This window comes from Macrobrachium nipponense, chromosome 35 (assembly GCF_015104395.2).
Source record: "Macrobrachium nipponense isolate FS-2020 chromosome 35, ASM1510439v2, whole genome shotgun sequence".
In the NCBI taxonomy this organism is placed as follows: domain Eukaryota; kingdom Metazoa; phylum Arthropoda; class Malacostraca; order Decapoda; family Palaemonidae; genus Macrobrachium; species Macrobrachium nipponense.
In genome coordinates, this window is record NC_061096.1 from 46,828,818 (window position 1) to 46,845,553 (window position 16,736).

Below are 16,736 nucleotides of genomic sequence, written 5' to 3' on the forward strand. Positions count from 1 at the left end.
AATATGCGAAAGCTCAGTGGCCTTATGATGAAAAATTACACAAAACCACTTCACTTACGCACAACACTTTACACACTTCACTTAGAAAGAACAATGACTGGAGTAAACGTAGTCACTTAATAATAAAATTCGAATTCTCCTTCACCAACACACAGGATTTCATGCATTTCACAAGATTAACTTGGACAGAATTTTCCTGATTACATTGCATTACAGCACTATGTTGAGCGGCTTGATCATATATTCGACATAACAATAGAATGTTGTCATGTGTTCAGTTTCCATTATTACAGTTTCCCTACTGAACAGTGTTTTTTTTTATTGTATTAATCTTTATTATATATTTATGGTCTGTATAATCATAGAATTCTGACTGTGTTGCCCAACCAGTTAGCAATAATGAAATGGAAAAGATGGCATATTGTATACTGGCTGATGGTTAATGAACGATAGCTTACAGAAAATGTTGATAAAATTATCAGAACAACCATTTGTAGGGACATTTCAATATTACTCTCTTGCAATGGCTGCATTAAGGTGTGCTGACGATGATATTCATGTCTCGTCTCTCTCTCTCTCTCTCTCTCTCTCTCTCTCTCTCTCTCTCTCTCTCTCTCTCTCTCTCTCTCTCTCTCTCTCTCTCTCTCTCTCTCTCTCTCTCTTTCTTTCTGTTTTTATCCAATTCTATTCTCTTTGTTCCCTTATTCTTCAGATTTTAAAGTTTTCTTCCTAACTTTTTAATTGGTTTTTCATTTTTATTTTCTTTTATTTATTTATATCTTTTTTTACTATAGACCGGCCCACAGGCCCCTTTTAACCACCGGCCCAAAGGGAAAAGTCCCCTTTCTGCAAATGGCTAGTCCGTCGTTGTCTGTTTTATGATCAACTACTAGGCTCAGTCCTAGGTAATATTGGCATATGTTACAATAGTATACAGTATTGCATAATTAAGTCCGAGTGAATGAAAACTCGCCAACGAATAAGTATCACACTATCACTGATATTAAATACTAAATAGTAACTAAATATAACTAGATGGCGTAGTTACCAATCGAAGTGTGGTCTTATACGTTTTCTGTTAAGCCTTTTCACCTAGCCAGATAGAAAACTAGAATTCTATTTAGATCCCTGATTATTGAATTCCATTTTGTGACTGCATTTCCTTTTAACAATCAAAATATAAAAAAGAATAAGATAATAAGAAGTAATGGGTTATCCTTAAGAGTTAGAGATGATAGTTTATCATTTAAAAGATGCAGTATTTGTTATACGGATCGTATAAACTTTGGAACCATATGTTGCTTTTGTACCTAAACGATGAATTAAAATGTTGGTCTAAGACAACATTGCTTAGGCTTTTGCAAAAAATCCAAGATCCATTCATAAAAAATCACATTTAACAGCTAAATTTTAACACTGACATAACGACTTCTGCTGACTGATCCAATTAAGATTGAATGATTTTTAAAAAATAACATGTTCATGCCATTTAATTTTACTAGCACCTGTTAATTATGCTTCTGCTTATACATAATATTCGTTTAGCTATTTATAATTAATCAAAGAAAAATAAAACGAGATGAATGAATTGGTTTTAGAAAACAAAGTGTGTTTTACACAGCATTGAAGAAACTAAAGTATATTATACAATATAATTCCATCAGCACCAGTCAAATGTGTCTCAGCCTTCCAGATTTAATGTATAGTAAGTTCATTATAATTCAATAAAGAAGTGATGAAGAAAGAACAATGATTTTTTTCGAAAACAAAATTAGTTCCACACAAGAACGAAATAAAAAGCTCATATTGTGTTTCTGTCCATACAAATTTAATGAATATTAAGTTATCAAAAAAGAAATGACGAAAAAAACATAATAAAGTAAGATCTTTTAGGACACCAGAACGAAGAAAAAAAAACTTTAATATGAGAGAGCCGTTGCTGAGGACAACATTTGAATTAATACTACTATTTCTTTCCGTGATGTAATGCCGTCTGTTAGCGATTGAATAACTACCAACTTATCTTCGGTATTCCCATCAGCCTAAATGTCAAGAAATAGTTACAGAAGCTTTTTGAGACTGCTTGAAAAGTGGCCAATTGATACGAGTAAAAGTGGCGGCCGGTAAGTAGTACCTAGCTATTACCTAAGTAGACTAATTTAGTCCTATAGCCTAGGTTAGTTAGCTTAGTAAGCTAAGACTCTGGCCAGGTTAGGTTACGAGAGGCCTATACCTAATGTATCTAGGTATCCCTAGACCTATTTCTCTTTTATAATTTCAGTACATGGTGTATTTAAGTTATTTTGGGTGTTTTGATAGACTTGCGTAGGTTTAGCCTTTGACAAGGTTAGGTTATGATGGGCATAGGCTAATGCAACCTACATAGGGTAAAAAACCGCATGGTACAGGGGTGGACCATGTACGATCAATGTGTACAACCCCAAGAAAATTACATTATAGCCTAACGTGTCCTGACACCGGAGTAGAGGTCTTTAGCTCTGTTTCTCATCAACAAGAAGTCGCGACTGATGCCCATCTCCGATGTCAGGACGCGTTATAATGTACTTTTTTTGGGGTTGTTCACGTTGATTGTACATGGTCCACCCCTGTACCATGCGGTTTTTTACCCTAGTACCTATTCAGACCCACATTCCTACCTTTACCTAACCTTGCCTAAAATGCCATGCCATTATCTAGCCGGTGGGGGCCTTCGTTCCCCCCGGACCCCATTGAATAGCCTAGTATAATTCAGGACTCCTCTTTTTGCACATTGCGCACAGAAACTCTACTGATATGCTAGTTTGAGAAGTTTCCGAGATACCTAGTGTAGGCTAGCTTATAGGGCTAGGCTATCACGTGTCTAGGTAAAACTGAAGACTGTTACTGTGGCCTGGCTCCCGCCAGTCAGCAACGGTAATAGTCTAGATAACGTATTTTGCCTATGTTTTTGTTTCTGTGTATGCCTTTTTTTTGTAGGTACAGGATATTGGTACGGCAGCCGTATCCCTGATTGTGATAGATATAGGTACGGCAGTGAACTGCGTATGCTTCAGTTTCAGACTTCCTGCCGTATAAATAACATAGTGTATTGGGGGTACGTCAAATTCTGCCAGTGGTGCCGTATTGCGCTATTGAAATGCTGTAGGTACGGCAGTTTGCTAATCATGCAGCAGTTGCTGTACACTGTTGCTAAGAGCTATAGGTACGGCACTAGAAGATCAGGGACAGTAGTAAATAATAGTCGAACTGAATTGTTTCGCTGAACATGTTCAATTCAAAATGTCAAAGTGAAGCACCATACTGTCATCACCAAAGCACCAAAACATTTTGACAGTAAATGAAAATATGAAAAATCTCAATAATACTTAAACATACTTAGATTTTGACTATATACAAGAAAAATGAAACTACACTAATCTATCTGTGTACTTGAAATCTTTGAATCTCCTCTGAACCATGTAATAACACATCAGTTTTCACCAGAACAGATGTTTTCAGGTTTCAACGAGCTGAAAAACGCAACAGACGTCTACGAAGAGTCAAACTTCTAGAAATTGTTTATCCGTAGGCCACGAACGATCGAATCGGTCTTGAAAAGAGCTCTGAAGAGGAGATTCAAAGAAGACTCGAAGTACACAGAAATCGTGCTCTGCTGTATTCATGGTAGTAAGGAAAACTACCAAAGTCGATCCTCTGGTAATCATCCAAATCAGGTCTATATTAACAGCATGTTTCACATATTGGAGGCACTACTGACTGCTGCACTACCTTACTAGCTAAGCTTCCAATCTTCTTTTAATCTCCTCTTCGGAGCTGTTTTCAGGGCTGATTCGATCGTTCCTGCCCTATGGATATACAATTTCTGGAAGTTTGACTCTTTGTAGATGTCTATTGCTTTTTTCAGCTTGTTGAAACCTGAAAACATCTGTTTTTCAGCAAAAACTGATGTATTATTACAAGTTTTCACGTTGCTAGGTCATCATTTTCTTACTGCCACTAATATGCCTGAGGCGGTAAACAAGGGTTCGCACATGCGCAATTCACGTCCGTACCAATATCTATCGCAATCAGGGATATGGCTGGCGTACCAATATCCAGTTCGTTTTTTGTATGCTTATGGTACCTAGGCCATTTACTGTATTGTTTATGTTTTTACATTTATCCCCAAGGGCTTGGCTCTAGGCCTACTTTTGGAATACCAGTTACAGTTAAGGAATAGCTTAGGCTTGGCCATGTGACCCCTTCGGATAACGTGATCTTGTCAAAAACTAACTGGCTGGGCTGTGTGTAGACTGGGAGGTAACGTGCGTATAAGGTATATATCTCAGAAATGGCCATAAAAGTAAAAAACATTATGGAACAACAGTTTTAGAATATATTTACTGGGTTTTTGTCAACTGGTAATGGAAAACAAACTTATATGCCTCCTAGTCTGCAAAAGTTATGACTTCACATCTAACCATAGCCATATAGCACAAGAATATAGCCTATGAATATTCTGTCAAGGGTAGATTAAAGATATTGAATATAGTTAGTTTTATTTTAATCCCATAAAAAAAGGCCTAGCCTTCTATTTGCATTATATGCTATGCTCCAAGGAGGAGAAATACAGAAAACAAACATTCATTCATTAAATAATGTAACTAGGCCAATGTACACAAGACAAGAAAAGTGAAGATACAGTTTTCATTAGCTTTCATTCATCAAATTTCCCATTGTTTTTACTGAAAAGACATAATATCGCTAAATTTACTCTAGAATATGAAAATTCGTACACTGTAAATCATATTATATAAGTTAAAACTGCAAAACAAAACCGTTCAGATAGTACTGAAAAACACGATGTATGTCCGAAGTAATTGGAATTTCTCAGTTGGATTCGTTCATAGAGATCTGGTAGATAGAATGTGTATTTATGAATGTATAGTACTATGTATCACAACGACAATATTTACTCGTTTTCCTTCATGAATGGGGATATTATTGCATCACCGTAAGTGGTGAATGCAATTATTTTAGATTCTACAAACTCATGTTTTTATTCCAAAGCGATTAAAGTTAGCTGACATCAATGGCAGTCAATGTTGTGACGACTAAGGTAGGTTGAGCAAATCTAGTTGCAACTGCAAGAGCGTTTTCTGTGATGTGAGGAGGAGTCCTAGAACTTCGAGCAGGAAAGCGCAAGTCACTGGATACTGGCTTATGTAACAGATTTCACACTTCGATTACTTTGACATTGACATGGATTGAATGCTAGTTGCTGTTTACAAAGCTACTGTCTTTAAACAAAAATGTTCATCAAGGTTAAAGTAGCATGTCAGCTCAAAGATTTTCTGGCTAAATGCTCCCATTACAAAGCAGTTCGTAGTAGCCTACAGCCCTACACAACTGCATTTCTTTGCTGCGAGGCTGAAAGATCTCCCAACACATCAGCCTTTTTTGCATGATATAAAACTTTAATTGCCTGTGCAATACATATTCAGTTATTTGTGGTAATAAATATTTTTACTCAACACAGCTTTTTTCGTGAATGATTTGTGGATGAAACCTGATTCTCAAAAGTATAGACTATATCAAGAGAGCAAGAATGACCATAGCCTATGTCTAAAATTTTCCATGTCTTTTTACAATCTTTGAATGTTACGGCAACTGTTGAATGAAATAAAGATTAGGGTATGTATTTCTTAGAGAATTAACTTGAATATTATGATTCTTCAAATTTTATCTAGCATAGTGCAGCACGATCTTGGCAGTCATATCCCCGTTTCCCAGGTATCTGTGCACCAACTCACCGCTCTTTCTTCTGCCTTTCCCCGTCACAAATCCGTCACCAATACTATAATTCTCTCTCTCTCTCTCTCTCTCTCTCTCTCTCTCTCTCTCTCTCTCTCTCTCTCTCTCTCTCTCTCTCTCTCCATCTAAAACATACTTTAAAAATATATACTATTACCACTCAATCTCCCAAAGAAAATATAATGAAATTAAGTATTTATAAATAGGCCTAAGCTTTCACGTAGGCAGATTTTGCTCTCTCTCTCTCTCTCTCTCTCTCTCTCTCTCTCTCTCTCTCTCTCTCTCTCTCTCTCTCTCTCTCTCTCTCTCTCTCTCTCTCTCTCTCCACTGTTAAAACACATTTAAAAAAATATTATCACTCAATCTCTCAAAGTAAATATAATGAATTAAGTAGCTATAGATAGGCCCATGCTTGTGCTCTCTCTCTCTCTCTCCACTGTTGAAACATATGAAAAAATATTATCACTTAATCTCTCAAAGTAAATATAATGAATTATGTATCTCTATCGATAGGCATATGCTTGCACGCTCTCCCTCTCTATCGTCATAATATTTCCTTCTTTATGATTTCCACAAGTATTGCCCAAATTTTAAAACACTTTCTCTCATTGGTTAAGATCCGTCTTCAATTACGTATGAATTTTACGTCAGTTTAGTGTCAAACATTAATTATAAATAAGGTTTCACAGTAGGTTTTAAAAAAGGATGATCGATATTCTACCCTGCACTGACGTTACCAAAACAACATTAACGAATAATATAGAGCCTGTTTCTACATTCAAGTATAAATGATTAAAGGACCTCTACAGAATCTTTATGGTGTAAAGTTGATGGAAATCTAGAAAGCAACAAACACTATGATTTTGAAGCTCTGGCTCCTTTCTAGAGTTGCCAGGTGTGGCATTATTGAACAATATATGTCCGAAGATTTAAAAAAACTGTATCTTAACTTTCCTTGCTGAGTGTACAGTCAGCCTTGGAATGAGGGCATAACAAGAGATTAGCTAATTACTTCAATGATTAGCTAATTACTTCAATGATTACTTCAATGAATTATTTTCAGATTTGTAATATGGTATCATATTCTGTTTCTGTGATTAGACTAATGTTCTTTGCACTGAAATGTAGGATGAAGACTGTCTAAAGTTATAGTTTGTAGCACACTATCTAAGAAATCATCTGATTTGCATTTGCATATTTCAGAGATCTGGGAGAGCATCTACGTCACCAAGTAACAAACGCCTTTAAGCAAGGAGATGCAACTGTGGTAAATGAAAATGAGTGTCAAAGAATACACTCTTCGCTGGAGCGTTTAGCGCTGAATGTGCATGGTAATAAGTAAGTTAGATATGATTTTAAAAATTTTTTGTAGAAAGTAACAACAATAGTAGAATATTCAAATAACTAACGCTAAAATAATTTCTTATATCAAATGATAATTAACTTCTCAATTCTAGGGGTCTTTTATTCCTCACATCTATGAACTGTGGAACATTGTCCTTGAGGGTGTTGTACCATTAGAACCTCAAAAGTTCAAGCAAAGATGCAATGTATTACTGCCCTAAAGCAATTCACCCTTGTATTTCATTAGCTTCTTTCAGGGTTTCGTATTAGCTTCTGTAACTTCTTTTAAAGTAACACCCTATTCTTTGGAAGTTTGAATTTTAACTCAGTGGCCCCTGTAGGTTTGTTCCATATGAATAGGGTCTTATTGTCAGAACAATAATAATAATGATAATGGAGAAACAAATCCACAGTTATGTAAATGTACATTATTTTAAAGTTTAAAGTTTAAACAGGAAAAGATAGCTTTCGGGAAATCTGTTGCGGTTCCCCTTATCAATTTGACAACGTTGGATACTAAACTTTACAGCGAAGTAAACGAAGCAGGAGTCAAAAATTAAGTGACTTGTTATTAAAACAATGGAACCGGTCGTCCAGTATAAATCAGGCAATGCCGTCGTTTTCTGATGAAAGCCCCGCCAATCGTCTGGAACGTCGAATTGGTCCTTGCCCAGTGCGGTCGTTCTGATGGTCCTCTTCAACAGCATAGGCGCCGGCAGCATCGGTTACTGGAGGTAGCCGAGTTACCTGAACGGGAGAAAGAGAGGCAACCGCAGCATCAGATGTGGCTAAAGAGACAACACTCTCATAATGTTTTTTATTCTTAAAGCCTTTAATATATCTTTTGGAAATAAGGTTGTTGGTGAATTTATTTTCCTGTGTGAAAGATTTATTGCCTTCCATGGAAAAACCACTGTCTATCGCCGCACCCTCCACTAGCCTTCTTATACCAACTTCTTTACTTCTGAAAATTACTTTAGAATCTTCCCAATTTCTGCGGTGATCAAGCTTAAGACTGTGACTAACTAATACATTGTTTTCCGCATGTAACTGGTAAGCTCTTTTGTGTTCCCCGATTCTAGTGGGCAGCCCTCTACCACTTTCACCGAAATATTTAGAGTCACATTCTGAACAGGGAATTTCGTAAACACCAACTTGTTTGTGATTCGTTGTGCTATTATTATGTATAAGAAGTCTCTTAATAGTGTTATTATAATTAAAGACAGATTCCCGAAAGCTATCTTTTCTGTTTTAAACTTAAATATATGTACATTTACATAACTGTGGATTTGTTTCTCCATTTGAAGACTCGTGCTACTATGAGGAATTTTTAATAATGATAATAATAATAATAATAATAATAATAATAATAATAATAATAATAATAATAATAATAATAATAATAATAATAATAATAATAATAATACTATGTACACTGGGGGTCTGTTTTTAGGTACAGAATCATTTCTTGACTTGTAAATTAACAAGTTGTCCCAGTGCTGTTTAAACTGTTATAATGAATTGATATTGACTACACTCCAAAATTGTGGACTTACAGTTCTTACTTTTTGATTCAGGAGGAGAGTATAGTCTTGAAGTGTGAACTTAAGTGTGAACTTAATCGGTTAATGATTCCAATTATTGTTTCCAGGTTTCCACGCAAACTTCAGAGTTCATCAACAGGATTATCTCTTGATCAGTGCCGAGAAATCAGCTCTACAGAATTTATAGAAACAGTACAGGAAGAAGAAGCACCTCTTTATTCAAAGGTTTTTAAAAGAAAGAAGTAAATCTATCAATCATTTAACTTCTTAGAAACTATTATATGTATGTGAAATCGAGATTTGTGAAAATGAAACAGTTTGGAAAGTGGGGGCTGTTCTGCCCCAAATTCTGGAAAAGCGTAGCTTCTTTTCAGTCTCCCTGTGGTGCGAGAGGCTTAGTATTGGACGTTAGTCACTTAGCTGCCACTGGCAGAAATAAAACTAGATCGAGCATCAAAGCAAGGACATCTGTAAGTGTAGGTAGGGCCTTCATGTCCACAACTACAAGTTCGCCGCATATACCTGTTATGTCGGAAGAAGTTATGGAATATCTTCAGCCACAAGGAAGCCAGGTCTTTTTGGATTTGACTTTTGGAGCGGGAGGTCATTCCCAATGCATCTTGGAGAGTTCGCCCAATGTTCGACTAATTGGTTTGGATAGAGATCCAACTGCATATAGATATGCTAAAGAACTCCAGAAGAAATATCCAGAGCGTGTGATTCCATTACTAGGGAAGTTTAGGTTAGTGTTATTCTCAACTTGTTATATGTCTTTCTATGCATGAGATGCTACCTTCATTAGCAACAAAGTATGCATCTTTCATTAATTATGTTATTGAAAAGGTTAGATTCCAATACCCCTGTTAGTAATGTACCGTAGGAACTTTGTGATTTCATGTCACGTCCAAACTGGAATCTGCATTGGCTACTTTCTGTTATACTCATTTGTTTCATTGACACAAACCTATTATATATACGTACATTGCTGTACTTTTACTCAAGGTGCTGTCCTCTGAATTTTTCCATTAGATGTCACCATGCAACATTACAGCTATCAGGTTTTGTTAGATGTGATATGGGCTCCCCTAAATTTGGGATTTCATGTTTTCAGTACAAAAATCCTAACTTTTGCAAGGCGTAACAAGGATCTCCCTTGGAGACAGAGATCTCGTGCTAAATACTATTTGCTAGATTTTAACAGTTGATTCAACATCTTGTCCTTCTGATCAGACTAGCCTAATTAGTCAATACAATGTTTATGAAACAAAAATGTTCAAGTTGTCATTCATTTCAGTGACATCCCTACGCTCTTTCAAAGACTGAAGATAGAGAAAAACAGCATTGATGGAATTCTGATGGATCTCGGAGTATCTTCAATGCAGTTTGATAATGCTGAGCGAGGATTCATGCTCAGTAAAAATGGGCCTCTAGACATGCGTATGGATTGTGGAAGGTATTTTGTTAATTCTTTTTTGCCTCTCGTACTTACTACTAAACTTTAGTGTTAATTATACATTTATTTATTTTTTTCACAAATTAATACAGTATTTTCTATTGTGTCCTTTGTAATGGTACAGTACTCCATCAAACTACATAATGTACTAGTGTATGTATTTGTATCAACCACTAGTACATCACAGAATTTTTGGTAACAGATGGCCCAGCTCTTAGTCCATGCCCTTTGAAATTCATGCAGTTCCCAGACTCTTATCAGGTAACCGTATTTGCGACCATGTCAGTATTAATTTTTAACTCAGTTATAAAGCATTACAAATGATAAAGATTACTGAATTAATTTTTTACATTACATACAAGAGGCATGATAACATGTGTATTGCATTGAGGAAATATAACATCAAAATGTCAAAAGTAGTTATTTTCTGTATGGAATTATATAGTGAAGACATTAAGTATTGAATATTCGTAGTATGTGAATTATTTTTCACCTGCCACATATTGCATATTTATTTTGTTCTCTGCTGCAGTAACCTTGCATTAGTTACTTGGAAGTACAGTAGTACCTCGAGATACGAAAGGCTCTACTTACGAAAAACTCGAGATACGAAAGGCTCTACTTTCGAAAAACTCGAGATACGAAAGCCAATGCGAAAAATTTTACTGCTCTACATACGAAAAGTTTTCAAGATACGAAAGGTTGTTGCTGTAAAGTCCCGAGATTCGCCCGGACCACCGAGAACAATTTTAAAACTCCCGCGCTGCCAACTGAGTAAACTTGCCACCATCCTCCCGCTCTCCCATTGGTTCCTGATGCTAGTCACCCCATAAGGTCCTGCTCTCCTATTGGTCAGCATCTACCTCTTGTGCTTTAAGTATTCTATTGGTAAAAGGTTGCTGTAAATTGAAAAACTTATTCATGCAATACATTTAATAAAAAAAAAATTAGGTAAAGATAGAATAAAGAATAGAAATGAATGGTTATTATACTGTTTGGTAGTTTCGGTAGTTGAAGAGAGATAATGAAAATTTATGGCTTACTGTGTAAAAGTGATTGCTTGGCGATCGTTCGATACTCGTAAGTGCTGGATGTAAACAGACGTTTGGAAGCTTTTTTTTTTGTTTGTTTATTATAGTTAATGGTTATTTAATAATTATTTGAAATGAGTACATGCAATACATTTAATAAAAAAATTGTGAATTAGATATCATAAAATATAAAATAAATCAGACTGCCAACAAATACGTATTTTTTAGAATTCTTCTTCTGTTTTATTATTACGTTACGTATACGCATGTTTCATTATAGCTGTCAGTAACTCGGTATCTTCATTAGGTAAAGATAGAATAAAGAATAGAAATGAATGGTTATTATACTGTTTGGTGGTTTCATTAGTTGAAGAGAGATACTAATGACAATTTATGGCTTACTGTGTGCTAGGAAAAATGATTGCTTGGCGCTCGTTCGGTACTCGTAAGACGGTAAGAGCTGAATGTAAACAATCAATTGGAAGGTTTGTTTTTTTGTTTGTTTGTGTATTATAGTTAATGATTAATTAATAATTATTTGAAATGAGTACATACTGATTATTTATACATTTTATTGGCATATTCTAAGCTTTTAGCTCTTAGGTTTAGATGTCAGAATCATAGACTAGGCTACAGTAGCAACCGCTAACATAGGCTAGGCTTATTGCTAAGGGACATATGCTAAAGTCCTAATATATGCAGTAAAAATGGGGTTGAACATTACATGCAGTTGAATATTACTCAAGTATGTACAGTATTTTGCCTTTTTGGAGTCATATTTCTTCCGTCGTAACCCTAGAACATGTGTTTTAGGTCTGGAAATATAATTTACTGGGGTGTTTTGGAGGGCTTGGAACAGATTAGCCATTTTACATGTAAAATGTGTTCCAAGATACGAAAAACTCATAATACGAAGGCCGTCTCGGAACGGATTAATTTCGTATCTCAAGGTACCACTGTATACTTCATTCATTTTATGTATCCTTCGTGACTCTAGACAAGTTATGAAAACTCTCAATTTTACTTGATAATTTCAGAGATCCCCAACAGCTATCTGCTTCGGACATTTTGATGCACATCAATGAAGACAATTTATACAAGGTTCTAAAATGTTTTGGCGAAGAGAAGAATGCACGGAAAATTGCACGTGCATTGATTGAGTCAAGATATTTGTTGAAGAGATTCAAGACGACCCAGGAATTGGCGGAGTTTGTCTTTTCATTAAGTGGAGAAGATTACAAATCAGACAAATTAGGGAGGCCCTCTCATCCTGCTACTAAGACATTTCAGGTTTGAACACTATGGAAAATCAAGTTATATTGTAATGAATATAGATTTTTATGCTTTAATTAAATATTACGGCCTCTTGAAGTGGGAAGACATTGATTTATCTGCTAATTATAACCCAGTTATGCAGTTGACTGAGTGATATTTCAGATTCCTTTTTGAGAAGGTTTCAATAAAAGTGTTGAGTATGTATGATTGAAAGAAAAGTTGAAAAAATTCATACTATGTAGAATACAGAACAATGCAGTATGTGACATATCTTTTTGTTTGGAGCATCAGTTATATTCATGTGAGAGTGAGGAAGACCGAATTAGAAACATAAGTGTAGTCTTGCACTAAGACAGTTTTTGTCTACTCGGCATTGAGTATGCTCATAAAATCTAAATTCTGCAAGATTCATGCTTGAGACACCAATATACCAGACTACTGTTATGGCAGTAGTTTGTATTCTGTGCAACAAAATCTGTAAAAACTCATTTTTATATAAAGAATTAATTTTATCTTTTTCTATACAACAATTTCTTTCTTATTTTGCAGGCGATACGAATACTCGTCAACAATGAACTTAATGAATTAGATTTTGCACTGAGGATAGCCCATTATTTCCTGAAGCCGAGAGGAGTGTTAGTTGCCATCTCATTCCATTCTCTGGAGGATTCGATAATCAAGCGTCACTTGACAGGTATGCATTATATTTTTTTGCTAATGTCTTAATGAGGATTTAAGGTTTAGATATGTAGTAAAACTGTATACAGGTTCAACTTTTGATGACAACTAATGCACTTCAGTTGAAGCATTTGTTCATAGGTAATATTTTTGCATTTAGTTTTCAGATAACAATAAATCTACAGGCTTTGAATGTAGATTGTATCGAATTAAATTGTAAGACCTGTTAGTTTTTGTGAGAGCTTTATGCCTTTTCTATCTTATGGGAATCCCAATTTGTTCAGCAAATTGATTGTTTTGTAAACACAAGCCTTTGCCTTACTAGATCTCATTATTTGGGCATTAAAAGGGAAGACTGAATAATGTTAAGATAGTATCACAAGGAGTTTCAGACCCCTTTTTATTATCCTTCTTCTATTGAGCCTCAAGGTACAGTGATGCTCAAATCTCATGCGATATGACTCCATAGGATTTTGTTCAAAATTCACTAACTGGCAACCTAGCATGCTCCATATTTATCTGTTATTTCAATGCGAAAACGCGATTTTCGCATACAATAGGGCCATAATATGTTTTATAAGAGTGAAATCTGTCATACGTATATTTAAAAATTGTAAGAAAATGTCATGTGTAGCCAAATTTCAGAAAAACTTACGAAACATTTTCAAAACTTTCGTTCACTCATTGCTGGAGCATTTGACCAAAACGAAGTCGCCATCAAACCTCAGTTCAAATGTTAAATAAATAAATAAAAAAAAACGAAATAAATTTTCGTAACATTAATAATGCTTCCAAAGCAAACATAAAATTTGAAATAGTTCTATTTGATTGCTTTTACCCTCAACGTTGAAAAAATGTAAATATGTATATACAAAAGTAGAATGCGCCCACTGATAGCAACATGTGAGGGGAGACATATCATTAGTGTCGGTGCAACAACAGCCAACTGGTATATAAGTAGGTCTACAATGAGTAGCGACCATCAAATTATCTTGAAAACATTTACTTTATATATATATGTGTTAAAGGAATATTTGGATTTTCATACATAATTATTCGTTATCTTTCTTAAATATTTCAAAAATGATAGCATACTAGCAAATATTCGTCTATTTATCAAAGCCAAGATATTATTCCTAGGCCTAGGTGTTAGATTTCTTTACTTTACACTTAACATTCACATCTCTATATTAACAATTTCTGGCCAGAAAGCAAATGAGGTTATCTACACATTCTTGCACTTCAAGTTAACTTATGAAAGAAAAAAATATACACCAAAAGCAGAAGGAATTTTAAGAAAATAATATTGTAAACCAGTTGAAAAACAAGTGTTCCATATGCCTTAATATTAATACTTATGATATTTCGATTAATAGCCATCTTCACCATATAAACAAAATCATTAGCATCTTTTATTCTTCAAAGAACAGGTAATCTCTACAAATAAAAACATTAGTAAAGATTACATCTCAGAAAGCTTAGATTATTTTTCTAGGCCTATAAATCATTTTGCAACATGCAGGCAGCTTAAACACAGCCTGAAACTTCAACATTCAAAGAAAACTGGTAATAATTCATATTCCTCAAAGAACAGGTAATCTCTACAAATAAATTAATTAGTAACAGATTACATCTCAGATGGCTTAGATTATTTTTTTAGGCCTATAAAAAATTTTCCAACATACAGGCAACTTAAACACAGCCAAAAACTTCAACATTAAAATAAAACTTGTTTTAATTCAGATTCCTACTTTGAAATTGTTGTTATGACTGTTGAGCTTATTAGGTCCACTGTCATAATGCTGCAGACGTGGTTATGTTGACCAGTCCGAGGAGCATGTTAAGTGTGCTTTAATTGCTGGCACCGCTAACCTTATTACACCGCACTTAGAACTAAGCAACGTAAAGATAAAAAAAATAAAAAATCGATTCAAATCACACAAATTAAGAATTATACCGATGCATAAAAGGGATCATATCTATTTAACCATAAGGAAAATAAGGCTAGCTGTGAATTCGCAAACTTTTCGACAAGAAAAATAATAGCACTACTTGGCAACGTCACGTTTAGTCTGAGAATATGGACGATACAAAAAGAATCATGTCGCATGAGATTTGAGCCCCACTGTACGTCCTCAGGTATGGATTTTAATGTTATGCCTTATTGTGAGGTAGGCTGAAGTTTGCTTGAAATGTTGAAGTCATAGCCTTTTTTAATTTTTTTTGATGCTCATTGTGGAAGGAGTTTGTAGTACAGTCATTTTATGGTTTACAGAAAAATGCAAAATTATTGTAAAACATAGTTTAGTTCTGTCTTCGCAATTTCATCAAATCCATATTGCTCTTCCTCGTTCACCGACTGGATCAGCTCAACAAAATAATAATCAGTTAGCTGTGTTGCATCCTCACTTAGAAGGATTTCAGTTTCTTGAACCTTAAAATCAAGAATCTTGAACCTTAAAATCAAGAAAGTGTCTCTTCATTTACATTAATAGTAGTACCAGGATTTCAGCTAAAGCATTTTCCTAGACTAAGAAATCATACTTGCAATCTGGCCAAAGATTTATCCAAGAAACAATAGCCAGTCTTTACGCTAGTTTTTGTGGCATTTATAGAATTACAGACAGTCTACAGTCATATGAATCCACCTTTGCAATGCATTTCTCATCTTCTAGTGTGAGCACAACATTTCATGCACCGTTTTGTGCAGTTAGCCTTTGAATGTAGACTTTACAAATTATTGAAGAATACTCTGTTAACTATCACACATATATTTAATAACCTCCAATTTTTCAGGTTCCGAAATGGACAGTTCCCCTTCAACTATAGGTGGTGGGGTTAGAAAACATCGCACATCAGTTTCTACATACACAAGTGATGAAATGGATATTTTGATGAGAAAACCTTGGCTTCCAATAAACAAGCACGTTGTGTTACCTTCAGAGGAGGAAGTCGAGTACAATCCAAGAGCTCGATCTGCTAAATTAAGAGCAGCTGTCAAGGCTTGAGTACAGGCATTAGCTTTGAATAAATTTGTATAGAATGTTTTGTCATTCTCATGTACATAAATACAAGATTAAAATATCTTAAGCAGGTTTTGCAGTTATTGTATATTCCTATGGTTTTGAAGCACTTACTTTCTTTAGACATTTTCTGTATTGTGTTTTATTTGTTTTTCATTTGCCTTCTGATTTGTCATTCATTTCAGTTATACTCCTTAGAAAAAATAAGTTTTAAGAGCATCATGACTGGATCAGATTCCAATTAGGATTCTATATTGGAACATTTGAATCCGCAGGCTGGAAAGTGTTTAGTAATAGTATTCTCAAAGCTGAATAGCTATTACATTTGTTTTGTGCTGTAAAGTTATTTACCACTAAAAAAGTGAATTTTGATAAGTACTAATTTGAATACTGTACATAAATTACGATAAAATGAGTAGATGTCACTGTAGACATGACCAAATAGTGTTTCCAGAGTCCCTTCACCCCTAACTGCTCCCACTATTTAGCCTTTTAACCGACCTCCATTCCTGATCCCATTCTTAACAATCTTGCTGTGGAATTTGATGGCAATACAGCAACAAAAATATCACAGCTTTATGTTTGTTTCGATACG

At 34.9% G+C, this 16,736-nt stretch overlaps 2 protein-coding genes across 2 annotated transcripts; both read left to right on the top strand.

Moving 5' to 3' along the window:
• Positions 1-1,951: 1,951 nt before the first annotated feature.
• Positions 1,952-8,927, top strand: LOC135208743 (ubiquinol-cytochrome-c reductase complex assembly factor 2-like). Its single transcript, XM_064241240.1, has 3 exons — positions 1,952-2,123; positions 6,997-7,131; positions 8,789-8,927. Exons 1-3 carry the CDS (start codon positions 2,047-2,049, stop codon positions 8,925-8,927), a joined length of 351 nt encoding a protein of 116 aa, XP_064097310.1. The 5' UTR covers positions 1,952-2,046.
• A 35-nt stretch (positions 8,928-8,962) lies between these two features.
• Positions 8,963-16,214, top strand: LOC135208742 (probable methyltransferase-like protein 15 homolog). The gene is made up of 5 exons (XM_064241239.1): positions 8,963-9,423; positions 9,976-10,134; positions 12,203-12,455; positions 12,990-13,134; positions 15,915-16,214. Exons 1-5 carry the CDS (start codon positions 8,963-8,965, stop codon positions 16,124-16,126), a joined length of 1,230 nt encoding a protein of 409 aa, XP_064097309.1. The 3' UTR covers positions 16,127-16,214.
• Positions 16,215-16,736: the final 522 nt, after the last annotated feature.

What these genes read in the sequence shown, in the direction of transcription:
- LOC135208743 (XM_064241240.1), top strand. Translation starts at nt 2,047, where the DNA reads ATGTCAAGAAATAGTTACAGAAGCTTTTTGAGACTGCTTGAAAAGTGG. An exon ending in ACGAGTAAAAGTGGCGGCCG is followed by an intron (nt 2,124 to 6,996) that starts GTAAGTAGTACC and finishes TGCATATTTCAG; the next exon opens with AGATCTGGGAGAGCATCTAC. An exon ending in CTGAATGTGCATGGTAATAA is followed by an intron (nt 7,132 to 8,788) that starts GTAAGTTAGATA and finishes TATTGTTTCCAG; the next exon opens with GTTTCCACGCAAACTTCAGA.
- LOC135208742 (XM_064241239.1), top strand. Translation starts at nt 8,963, where the DNA reads ATGTATGTGAAATCGAGATTTGTGAAAATGAAACAGTTTGGAAAGTGG. An exon ending in CCATTACTAGGGAAGTTTAG is followed by an intron (nt 9,424 to 9,975) that starts GTTAGTGTTATT and finishes CATTCATTTCAG; the next exon opens with TGACATCCCTACGCTCTTTC. An exon ending in CTGCTACTAAGACATTTCAG is followed by an intron (nt 12,456 to 12,989) that starts GTTTGAACACTA and finishes CTTATTTTGCAG; the next exon opens with GCGATACGAATACTCGTCAA.